The sequence below is a fragment of the Macaca nemestrina genome, chromosome 1 (genome assembly GCF_043159975.1).
Source record: "Macaca nemestrina isolate mMacNem1 chromosome 1, mMacNem.hap1, whole genome shotgun sequence".
Lineage (NCBI taxonomy): Eukaryota > Metazoa > Chordata > Mammalia > Primates > Cercopithecidae > Macaca > Macaca nemestrina.
In genome coordinates this window covers 121,386,198-121,398,274 of record NC_092125.1, presented here as the reverse complement: position 1 = coordinate 121,398,274, position 12,077 = coordinate 121,386,198, and the positions used below count along the sequence as shown (strand labels likewise).

At 37.0% G+C, this 12,077-nt stretch overlaps 1 protein-coding gene across 9 annotated transcripts in view; it reads left to right on the top strand.

Moving 5' to 3' along the window:
* LOC105479203 (RAP1A, member of RAS oncogene family) overlaps positions 1 to 12,077 on the top strand; it is a 97,481-nt gene that overhangs the window by 70,821 nt on the left and 14,583 nt on the right. For 7 of the 9 annotated variants that reach the window (XM_011737085.3, XM_071094111.1, XM_011737084.3 and 4 more), the window contains exons 2-4: positions 1,666 to 1,749; positions 6,216 to 6,284; positions 8,322 to 8,378. In XM_011737085.3, the coding sequence (XP_011735387.1) occupies positions 1,693 to 1,749; positions 6,216 to 6,284; positions 8,322 to 8,378 (183 nt within the window). In that variant the 5' untranslated portion in view covers positions 1,666 to 1,692. The remainder of the gene's footprint in view (positions 1 to 1,665; positions 1,750 to 6,215; positions 6,285 to 8,321; positions 8,379 to 12,077) is intronic. The other 2 variants (XM_011737087.3, XM_071094150.1) reach the window with 1 other exon arrangement.

Below are 12,077 nucleotides of genomic sequence, written 5' to 3'. Positions count from 1 at the left end.
TAATATTTTGTATTTTCAGTAGAGACGGGGTTTCACTGTGTTAGCCGGGATGGTCTTGATCTCCTGACCTCGTGATCCACCCGCCTCGGCCTCCCAAAGTGCTGGGATTACAGGCATGAGCCACTGCGCCCAGCCTGAATACTCTGAGTTCTTTTTGGTTCTAATTATGTGTACCATTTTCTTCCTCATTTTTTTTTCTTTAAATTTTTGAGCATATTTATAATTGTTTTAGAGTCCTCATTGGCTAATTTCATCATCTTGTTTCTGGGATGGTTTCAGCTGATTTATTTCACTCTGGTTTCAGGTCACATTTTCTTTCTTCACGTTTCTATTAATTTTTTATTGGATACTGGACATTGTTAATTTTATATGATTGGTGGAATTTTTTTTTCTGCTTCTTTTAAAGAATCTTGGACTTTGTTTAGACAAGTGGTTGAGTTACACATGGACCAACTCCATCCTTTTGAGCCTTGTTTTAAGCTTTGTTAGGAAGCATCTAGAATATCATTTACTCTAGAGCTTATTTAGCTCTGCTACTAAGATAAGAGTCTTTTGAGGTTTCTAGTGAATTTCTAGTTTTTCAACAAGGAAGACTTCTAGTCAGAACCATATGACTCTGGGAATTGTTCCACCTGTAAATCTCTATTTATTCTTTGCCTTACTTTTTGAAGTTAGTCTGTGTGCTGGGCTTAGTGCTTAGCCAGACTCAAGTGAATCCTTATGCAGATTTCTGGAATTTTATATGCTTAGCTTCCACTTCTCTGGCACACTTCTAAGCTCTGCTTGAGTTCTTTGTCCCTTCACCATAGTCTGAAAAGTGCCTCTAGGCAGAAAGCCAGGGCAGGTTAGGTCTCACTTCATTTCTTTTGCATCTCAGAAATCACAGTCCTACACTGCTTGTTATCCAGTATCTAAAAAGAGTTTTATATTTTTTTGTTCACTGTTCTGGCTGTTATTGTGAGTTGAAAAGTCTGTTTCTAGTTATTCCACCATGGCCACTGAAAATTATTTCCTGTCTTTATACCTTTTAAGATAACCATGGAGATAAAAAATAAAGTTTATGTTCCTTTTATTTTCTCTGGCCATTTGGGCCTTATGTCGTGTATTGCTAATAACTGCCTATAGTGTTTAGCAATTTCATCTGATCTCCTGTTCACATCTTTAATTATTTTCAAGATGACACTTTAAATGGTTCAGCTATAATACAATAATGAACAAAATAGTGTAGAATTACTGTAGAATATTTTAAGCAAGTAAAATAGCCTGTACATTATATTAAAGCTCATGAGTGAATATTTTTAAAAAGTACATAAGTTGTTTAAATGATAGCTTTGCAAAGAATTAGGTTTATCATTGTAGTCATAAGATTATCAACTGTTGGATTTAATCATCTTGTTTTTAATCAAAGATTCTTAGAAGTAATATGAACATAATTGATGCCTAGTCAAAGATGATCTTCAGTGAATTAAAATGTCTGAAAGTAATCCTATAAACTTATGTTAAAATCTATATGGATTTTTGCCATGTAGCTTCTGTTGTCCATTTGATAGTCTTACAAGGAAAAAACAAAACAAACTCCTATATTTGATGTAGCAGTTGTACATTATTAGGCTGTTAGTGTGTTTCTTAATCTTTGATTTTTTTGTTTGTTTGTTTGTTTTTCAGATCGTCAGTATTTAAACAGATCACATCATGCGTGAGTACAAGCTAGTGGTCCTTGGTTCAGGAGGCGTTGGGAAGTCTGCTCTGGTAAGTTAGCCACCTAACTGTAACTGATTAGTGTAATACAAGAAGAATTTTGATATTTCCTTGCTTTCAGACTTCTAGACACCAAAGAGAAAAGGTGGCATTATTATATATCTGGTATCTGCCCCACAAAGGATGGGAAATCATTTAATAACCACAGATATACACTTTTATAACGTTGGCTCATTTATTCTTACATTTATCAATTATTTATTGACTGTCTTACATGGCAAGCACCAGTGTTTATGATTCAGAGAGGAGTAAGATTGTTCTCATTTTTAAGGAATTTACATTGTAGTGGGGGAAACTGATTATTACAGATTCTATTGGGATAATTCCTCACCTGCTTCCACTCTAGACTTACATGGAATGAAGGTCATTTTTTGTGTTCATGCTGTTTTTATTTAGTAAATAGTTACTGAGCTTCTACAATGTCAGATTCTAGGGTCACAGGAGTGAACAAAAACAGTCATAGTTTCTCATGGAGCTTGCATTGTAGTGGAGGAGATGTGATAAATACACAATTAAACAAAGAACTCCTTGGTTATACTTGTGAGAGAGATACTCTGAAAAAAAAATACGGATTAATTTAGAAGAAAGGCAGAGTGGATGTGGGAGACAAATTGGGAGTTAATACAGTATACCAGATCATTGTTTATGGAACCTTGGATTAAAACCATGGCAGTGAAGAAGAGAGAAGTAGATGTTTGAGGATTGAGTAAGTGGTAGAACTGACGTAAGTTGGTGCTAGATTGATACGGGGACTAGGAGAGAAGGAGCTGTCAAGGATGGCTCCCACGTTTCTAGTTTGAGCTACTATTATGGATGGATTAAAAAAAGAAGGGAAACAGTGGAGAATGAGCAGTGAGAGTCCAAATCAAAGAGTCAAGCCAGATTTTATGTTTGTGACATGTTGAAGTAATAAAAGAGAGAGACCGGTGATATGACTTTGGGTGCCATCAATATGGTGATGATATTTAATTTCATGAGAGTTACATTACTGTTAGGTGTGTAAATTAGTGCCTTTGTCGAGAATGTTTGAGAATATCTGTCATTTTTAATGGCATATAACTTTCAATTCAAAGATTCCTTTTCTAAAAATGTAGCCCACATATAAGTTCACATGTGCAAAATGGCATGGTCAGGGAACATTGCAACATTGTTTACAGTGACCAAGTGACCAGAGTCTGGAAACAACCTAAATGTGTTCCATTAAGGGGCTAGTTAAGTAAATTTTAATACATTTTCAGAGTAGAATACAGCCATTAGAAAGAATGCAATAGCTCTATATATACCAATATGTAATGATATCCAAGATGTATTACAGAGAAAAAAGGTACTAAACAGTGTAGACTATAATTTGTGTTTTATATTAAAAAAAGTGTAGGCTGAGGGCAGATAGCTGTAAAATCATAGAGTATCTCTGCAAGGTTAAATAAGCTATGGGTAGTATCAGTTACTTTCTTGGGAGTGGGACTGGATAGCTGGGAACAAGGGTGGTAGATAAGCTTAGTTCACTGCATAGCCTTTTATGCCTTTTGAATTTAGTGCTGTGTCCATGAATCACCTTTTCAGAAATAATTTTGGAAAAAAATCCACAGGAGTGAAAGAGGTCTAGGGAGATACTAGAGAGAGAAGAGCAGAGCCCAGTACTGAGCTCTGAGTACCTCTCAACCTTTAGGAAGTGGGTAGGATTGGAGGATCTAGCATAGAAGGTGTCTTTACTTGATTGCTCAAAAGTCAAGTAAAAAAGAGGAAAGAGATGATCAGAGAGCATAGAGGTAGTGGGACATGGTAAAGAAAGCAGCTTTAGTCAGGTCATGTTGCCATAACCATAGTGGGGTGGGTTGAAGAGCAAATGAGAGCTGAGGAAATGGAATATAGACATTTGAAGAAGCTTGATTATAAGAGGAGACAGAGAATGGGGGCAGAAGCTGGAGAGATATTGGGGTTAAGGGAGGTTTTTGTTTTTGTTTTAGAATTGGAGATAGTAAAGCATATTTGTATGCTGGGGCAATTCCTCTCCACTGGAGAGGAAAATGAGGATACAAGAGAGGAAAAGAGGAGATGATCCAGTACAAAAACCTGAGGAATAAAATTATAATCTATGTGAATCAATGAATGAGATGTCCCTGAAAATTAAGACAGAGGATAAGATTCAGAGGAGTAGTAAAACATTACTTTTAGTAAGAAAGAAATGAGAAGTGTTGGATTGTTTTGCTTTTGTGCAAGTCTTATTAATGTCTGGTTTATAGAAGGCACATGGGCTCTTATGCCTGCTTCTGTATCCAGTCTCTTGGAATAGCAAATGTTCTACTTTGGAAGATTCCACTGTAAACTTATGAGAGAAGAAGAAGAGTACATCTTAGTATTGTTAGGAAGATAGTTTGGCCTTAGGGAGCCTCTGTCTTGGACCGTATTTTGAGAACCTCTGTTCTAGCCTAAAGCATATTAGGAAGCCATATTAGACTGCCTTTTTTTCTTTTTTCCGCCCAGGCGGGAGTGCAGTGGCGAGATCGCGGCTCACTGCAGGCTCCGCCTCCCGGGTTGACGCCATTCTCCTGCCTCAGCCTCCCGAGTGGCTGGGACTACAGGCTCTCACCACTGCGCCCAGCTAATTTTTTTTTTTTTTTTTTTTTTTTTGAGACAGAGTCTCGCTCTGTCGCCCAGGCTGGAGTGCAGTGGCCGGATCTCAGCTCACTGCAAGCTCCGCCTCCTGAATTTACGCCATTCTCCTGCCTCAGCCTCTGGAGTAGCTGGGACTACAGGCGCCCGCCACCTCGCCCGGCTAGTTTTTTTTGTATTTTTTAGTAGAGACGGGGTTTCACCGTGTTAGCCAGGTGGTCTCGATCTCCTGACCTTGTGATCCGCCCGTCTCGACCTCCCAAAGTGCTGGGATTACAGGCTTGAGCCACCGCGCCCGGCCTTTTGTATTTTTTAGTAGAGACGGGGTTTCAGCATGGTCTTAATCTCCTGACCTCGTGATCTGCCTACCTCGGCCTCCCAAAGTATTTTTTTTTTTGTTTTGTTTTTGAATCAGCATCTTTCCCTGGAGTGCCGTGGCATGATCATGGCTCACTACAACTTCAACCTCCTAGGCTCAAGGAATCCTCCCACCTTAGCCACCCAAGTAGCTGGGACTACAGGTGCATGCCACCACCCCTGGCTAATTTTTAAATTTTTTTTGTAGAGACAAAGTCTCACTACCTTGCCCAGGTTGGTCTCAAGTTCCTGAGCTCAAGCAATCCTCCTGCCTTGGCCTCCTAAAGTGCTGGAGTACAGCATGAGCCACTGCATCCAGCGTAGACTGTTTTTTATGTTTAAATTATGTGTCATACTTAGAAGATGAGGTGATTAAATCCTTGATAAAAGTGATTATTAAAGTTTTTGTTGTGATTTTATCTTGAGTTGCCTTTGAATAATAGAAGCTTAGTAGGAGAAAGAAGTTTGTTTACTATATTTGAGTTAATCTCTTTAGCTCAAGCTAAAATAGTATATCAAATACTCCTCTGAGTAATTTAAGTGTAGATGACCTTAGTCCACATTCTTACCCTTGCTTTTTAGGCAACAATGTACCAGACCCTGTTTTAAAGTTATCTAGGCAATATCTTAAAACCATCTTCTGTACTTTTTTCACTTACTGAATGATAAATACGTATTTTCTAGTATGTGTTTTTAGATGCGTTTAAGATAAAAGTAGGTAATATCTGAAAAAGACGAATGGGCAGTATTTTCCAATGGAAAAAGTAAGGCTTTAGAATCAGGAAGATGTATGTTTGAATTTCAGCTGGCAAATAGGAAGAATAACTATTTCTGGGATGAAAGTGAAATTTGAATGTGGTTATAAATTAAAAGTGGCTGGCTTAATGTCTGGAACATAATAAACATTCAGTAAGTTTAAATTTCCCTTTCTCTTTTCCACCACAATTTAGAAAGGCTTTAAAAAATTTAAGCCAGATGCTGCTTGAGGTCCCAGCTACCTAGGAGACTGAGGCGGGAGGATCTCTTGAGTTCAGGAGTTCAAGGCCAGCCCAGGCAACATAGCAAAGACCCTGTGTTTTAAAAAAAAATTAGAATCTTTGTCACTTCATTAAGGGCAGAGGGCGTGGGATAAAAGTTACTATAGATATACAAAGGGGCAGTAGGAGTTAAATACTGATAATTTTTCATCTTTTAATTAGTTCAGATATGTTATTTGTATCCTTGTATTTTAAAACTTAATGTAATTAACAGTGTATTATCGTCAGTATTGATGACAGCTTTTAACATGACTACCTCCTTTCATAATAAATGTACTCTTAATTATGGTTGTATCCTTATATTGAAAGATAATGATATACTTTACATTTATGTGTTTACCCAGAATTTTCACATAATTTCAATTAATCATCATAACTTGTGAGGTTAAGTAACAGTCAAAGGAGTTTTTTCTTTAATTTTTTAATATTTCTCTTATTTTTTTTCCCCAGACAGTTCAGTTTGTTCAGGGAATTTTTGTTGAAAAATATGACCCAACGATAGAAGATTCCTACAGAAAGGTAAAATGTGAAACTTGTACACACGTTTACAAGTAGTTCCTTATGATGTTAAAATTTGATCGGTACATTTGCTTTTTGAAAATAGTTTTGAGAAATGATGCAAATGTTGTGCATATGTTTTTAAAAGTTTCATCAAGACAGAATATTTCTTACAGAATACTACTTCGATATTCAGAGCTCTATGTTCTGTTACTAATTAGTGACTTGTTCCTTAATGTGGACATTTTCCAGGTGGGGAATATTGCCACATATGAAAAAATTACATATAAATAGTAGGTGTGTTTTCAACTTACTCTTTTGTTACCAAAAGTTAAGACCACCTTTATGCTTGAAGTTATCCAGTGACTAAACATTTTTATTTTTGTTTAGTTTTATAAGTTTAAAGGTATTTCATCTTTAGACTACAAACAAATTAGAGTCTGTGTAATACTATAATTGGATTACATGCCATACATTTGTCAAACCCACAGAATGTACAATGCCAAAAGAAAATCCTAATGTAAACTGTGGACTCTTGGTGATAATGATGTGTTCATGTGGGTTTATCAGTTGTAACAGATGTACCACTCTGGTGCAGGATGTTGATAGTGGGGTGAGGCTATGCATTTGTGGTGGCAGGGAATATGTGGGAAATCTCTGCACCTTCCTCTCAGTTTTTCTGTGAACCTAAAACTGCTATAATAAATAAAGACTATTTAAAAGGGAAAAAAAATTAGATACTTGGTCTTGACAAAAAATATTCTGTAGAAGACCAGCTAAGCTAGAGTTGTGGAAAATTTTCAGTATTTTATTTGTCAAATATATTGGATGGGATGGGGGTTATAAAAGGCTAGTAGCCAAGGATTTTTTTTTTAAAGATTGAACTTTAATAGGAAAGGATTGCTTTTGAAGATGTTTTTAGAATTTACCTTTAAGAGTGCTGTAACTTCTGTTGAATTAGTATGTTAGTTCATGAAGCACTACTAGCAGAGCAGTTTCATTGTCTTCAAATTGGAAACAAAATTATGCTCTAGATACATTGAGAAACTGCAGTCCTAATTGATTATTCATTGAGCGTTCCCAGTTACACATTTTGCAGATTATCACACTTGTCCCATAAGTGGTGGGGGGGATGAGTTTGTGGTCTGACCAGTGGTGCCCCTCATCAGTGTCAGATCTGACACAGAAGCAGAGTTTAAAATAGTGTTTAGGTTAGCACATTTATTTTTAGAAGACAGTATTGCTCTACTGAAATTTCCCCAAAGTAAGTTGCTAGTTAAAGCTTTAACTGCAAAGCAAGATCTGTACCTAAAATTCTAAATTACTAACTTTTCTTAATCCCTTCTTTATTAAAATAGTTTTCCACACAGTTGATAGTTGATACTTTCTTTAGACCAACCTTCTCTTCTTTTATAAGATCAGTGGGTAAATAGAACTCAGTGTATAAAATTTCACCTTTCACATAGAGCTTTTCTAGAAAAGTGCCTTAGTCTTGAGGACTGTTTTAGCTCATTGCTGTTTATTTGAGTACTCCTGTGTTTCTTTTATGTCTTAAACTCAAATTTTACTATGTATTAATTTTCTGCATGTTTTAGTAAAATTTTAACAACTTGAACATGGTAAGTTGGCAAGATTTTTTTTTACCCCAAAATCTTGTGTGCATTTTGAGCCATTTAATATTTTTGTACTTTGTTTTCTTTGGAGATAATATAAATAGGCATATATACTTTTTTTCTGTTAGAACTATACTTGTTTGTTGAAGTTTTCCTTAAATTCCAAAATACGACTTTTGCCTTTATTAAGAACAAATAAGAATCATTACAGAGGTCAGAAAATATCTAAACTCAGCATTAACCATCTTGGCTTCTGTAATATGAATAGCCTGTACTTGAGACCGCTGTTCTTTATTGTGGTACCAAGTTTACCCCCAGCCATACAGCATACTGCTGGAGAAAGGCTTTGTATTTGTTAATAGATAACTTTGATGGAAGACAGGAGAAGAAAACAGAATGAGATTTTGATGTTACTTTTTAACTTTTTCTTTTTTTGCCCCCACAGCAAGTTGAAGTCGATTGCCAACAGTGTATGCTCGAAATCCTGGATACTGCAGGGACAGTAAGGATGTTTTCTCTTTTTTTGATAGATTTTAATTTGTGAGCAGGTTTTGTCATCTGAGTAGGTTTTGTCATCCAAATAATTCTGAGTAAAAGTAATCATTCTGATTAAGAAGAAATTCTCTGAACATAGGGATTCTTAAGTAATATGAAATCAACTGTAATGTAGTTAATGCTTACGTATCACAAAGTTCAGCTGTAATAATCTGTGTGTTGGGTTTCTTCCTACATTGAGGTAAGGATTATGCTATCAATGATTTTTTTAAATGTATTTTAAATTTAGAGTTTTAGCTAATATTTGTATTTCTGTGGGTTTAAATAAGACCTTGTCTTTTGGCACCATAGTCATTAATTTTTATAATTTTTTCTTTTCACTAGCATTTTGACATCTCTAGGGGTTGGTGACAGATACATGTTTTCTGAGGAAGGCAAAAATCTTCCTCAGAAGATTTAGGATTACTTTGAGCCTCCTTTTTCTAATCTTTAAATGAGTATAATGATATTAGTATATCATAAGGTGTTTGTGATAAGCAAATGAGATAATAATTATAAATCATTCGGCATAATGTCTGTTACACAGTATGGAATTGTGTATTTGCTTTTATTCTTCTTATCTTCAGTAATACCATCACCTTTATAATTTTTTATTAATAACTGATGGTTTCCAGTTATACTGCCACACAAAATACATACATGAAGCAATCTTTGCTTTTATTTGTTTATTTTTCTCCATACACATAGACTTGACACATTAGGCAATTCCTAGCTTTAAAATGGATGGGTTTTCTTTTGTTTTTCTTAAGAGACAGGGTCTTGCTCTATCGCCTAGGCGAGGGTGTAGTGGTGCAATCATAGCTCACTGCAGTCTCCTGGGTTCAAGCAATCTTCCTGCCGCAGCCTCCTGGGTAGCTAGAACTACAGGCACGTACCACCACCCCCGGCTAATTAAAAAAAAAATTTTTTTAGAAGTAGTCTCTCTCTGTTGCCCAGGCTAATCTCAAACTCCTGGCCTCAAGTGTTCTTCCTGGCTCTCTTTCTGAAAGTGCTGGGATTATAGGTGTGAGCCATGGCACCTGACTGGCATTCTTAAATGTGATAAGTTGTTTAAAATTCAGCACAAAATTTTCTACCATAATTTTTATAAATGATGGAAACATTTCAGATAGTCCAAAAAAGCATGTAAGCAATTGGAGTGATATTATACAACAATATAGTACTAATTATACTATATTTTTCCATGCTTAAAATTGATCTTAACTTTTAACAGGGACCTTTGCCCTCACAGCAAGCTTCTGGTAAAGACCTTCTGAAACTGCATCTTGTATCAGCTGAATCAAGCTGTCTCTCCTTCTCCCACCCTCCTCCTCCCTAATGTTTTTAGCTTCTGAATCAGCAAAATTCCCCTTTGTTTCCAGAAACCCCAATAGCTAAAAAGAATACTTTCTACTTTTTTTTTTTTTTTTAATCACATCCACAGTGTATGGGCATTCTTTCTTTTTTCTCTGTCCAAATTGTAAGACGGAAGTTCTCTATCACAGAGATCTTTACTTTGTGCTATCCAATATCGTGTCTGTCTCCCATCATAGCACTCAACATGCTGTGTTATAAGGCCTATTTGCTTGTTTGTGTCCCTGGTGCCTTGCATAAAACTTTGCAAACAGCTGCTTAATCTTGTCTCAGAATCACTCCTTACCCTTTGAAGATTTTTGCTCTCTCACACATAGATAATTTACTACCCTGGCTTGGCCTATCAGTTCCTTTATGCCCATCCTACCTTTAAGGCATTCATACCATGGTTTTACCCTAGACTGTGTGATTACCAATATATAATACCTCCCTAATCTAATTTCCAAGCTTCTTATCCTCCACTACTCACTACTTTTTTCTTTATCCATCTCACTTCCTCTTTTTGTTTTGTTTTGTTTTGTTTTTTGTTTTGAAACAGGGTCCCTCTGTGTCACCCAGGCTGGAGTGCAGTGGTCTGAACACAGATCACTTCTGCTTCAATCTCCCAGGGTCAAGAAATCTTCCCACCATCACCTCCTGAGGAGCTGGTGCTACTGCAGGCGCACACCACCACACCTAGGTGTTTTTGTTTGTTTGTTTGTTTTTTGTAGAGACAGGGTCTCACTTTGTTGTCCAAGCTGGTCTTGAACTCCTGGACTCAAGGGATCCTCCTGTCTTTGGCCTCCCAAAGTGCTGGGATAACAGGTGTGAGCCACTGCACCCAAGACATCTCATTTCCTTTAGTGCCCTTCAACTTCATTACAACCTGTAATCCATTTATCCTAACATCTTTTTATTATCCCTTATATCTTCAGCCCCCTCTGCATATAGCTTCAGGTCCACGGTCCGTCCATCATTTATAATTCTCTTGAATATATCCTCAACTCCCTTGACTTTTCAGCAGCCTTTGACTCAGTTTATCACTGCTTTCTAATGTAAAACCTTTATTCATTTGGCTTCCAAGAAACAATACTTTTCGGATTTTCTCCATCTCATTGGTTACTCCTACGTCTCCTTTCCTAATTCCTCTTTATCTTCCCCACCTCTTAATGTTGGAGGACCTCAGGGTTCAATACTTGCACTTCTCTTTTCTAACAACACTGCTTTGGAGATCTTTAGTTGCTTGGTTTTAAATACAATCTGTATCCTAATAAATACTAACTTTATAACTCTGTCTGTATTAGGCCGTTTGCATTGTTGTAAAGAAATACCTGAGGCTGGATAATTTATGAAGAAAAGAGGTTTAATTGGCTCATGGTTCTGCAGGCTATAGAAGCATAGCTTCAGCATCTGCTTCTGGTAAACACCTCAGGAATCTTACAATCATAGTGAAAGGCAAAGGGGAGTAGGTGTTTTACATGGCAAGAGCAAAGAGAGAGCGGGAGATGCCACACACTTTCAAACAACCAGATCTCATGGGAACTCACAATCGTGAGGATAGCACTAAGCCATTCATGAGGGATTTGCCTCCATGACCCAAACACCTCCCACAGGCCTCACCTCCAACATTGCGGATTACATTTCAGCATAAGGTTTGGAGGTGACAAACATCCAAACAATATCCCTATCTCTCATTTCTTTTCTGAACTTCAAGCTCTTATATCTAACTGCCTCTTGGTATCTCTTTTTGTATGTCTACTAAGCATCTCAAACATAACATGTCCAAACTGAACTCCTGATAGCCTTTCCCTGACCTGGGTCTTTCCATTCTTTCCCATCTCAGTAAATAGTACCCTTTTAGTTGGTTATGCCTGAAACCATGGAGTCATCTTTGACTGTATTTTTTGTTATATTCTGTGTACATCCAAACTCTCGGAGAACCCTATTGGCTTTACCTTAAAAGGTAGGGCTACAACATTGTTAGTAGATATTTGTTGTGAATGGATGAAACTTGTAGACTGTCCTTAAGAAGGAGGTTGGCATTCTCAATAGGAGGGGACACCAACCACAGCAGTTCTGTAAGGACTTTTCTTAAATTGGATTTTCAGAACTCAGGTTGCCTGTTGCAAACCTTATCAGTGAAAAATCCAGGAAACTCCCAGTTTTTACATCTTTCCCAGAAAATACACTGGCAGCAGTATAGGAAGCTCAGCCATATTCCTGTGGCAGACCATAGACGAATTTGAAGCTGAAGAAATGGTTGAGTGGTAGCATAGCTAACTCCCTGGAATACAAGAAAGAGTACGTCAGCCAG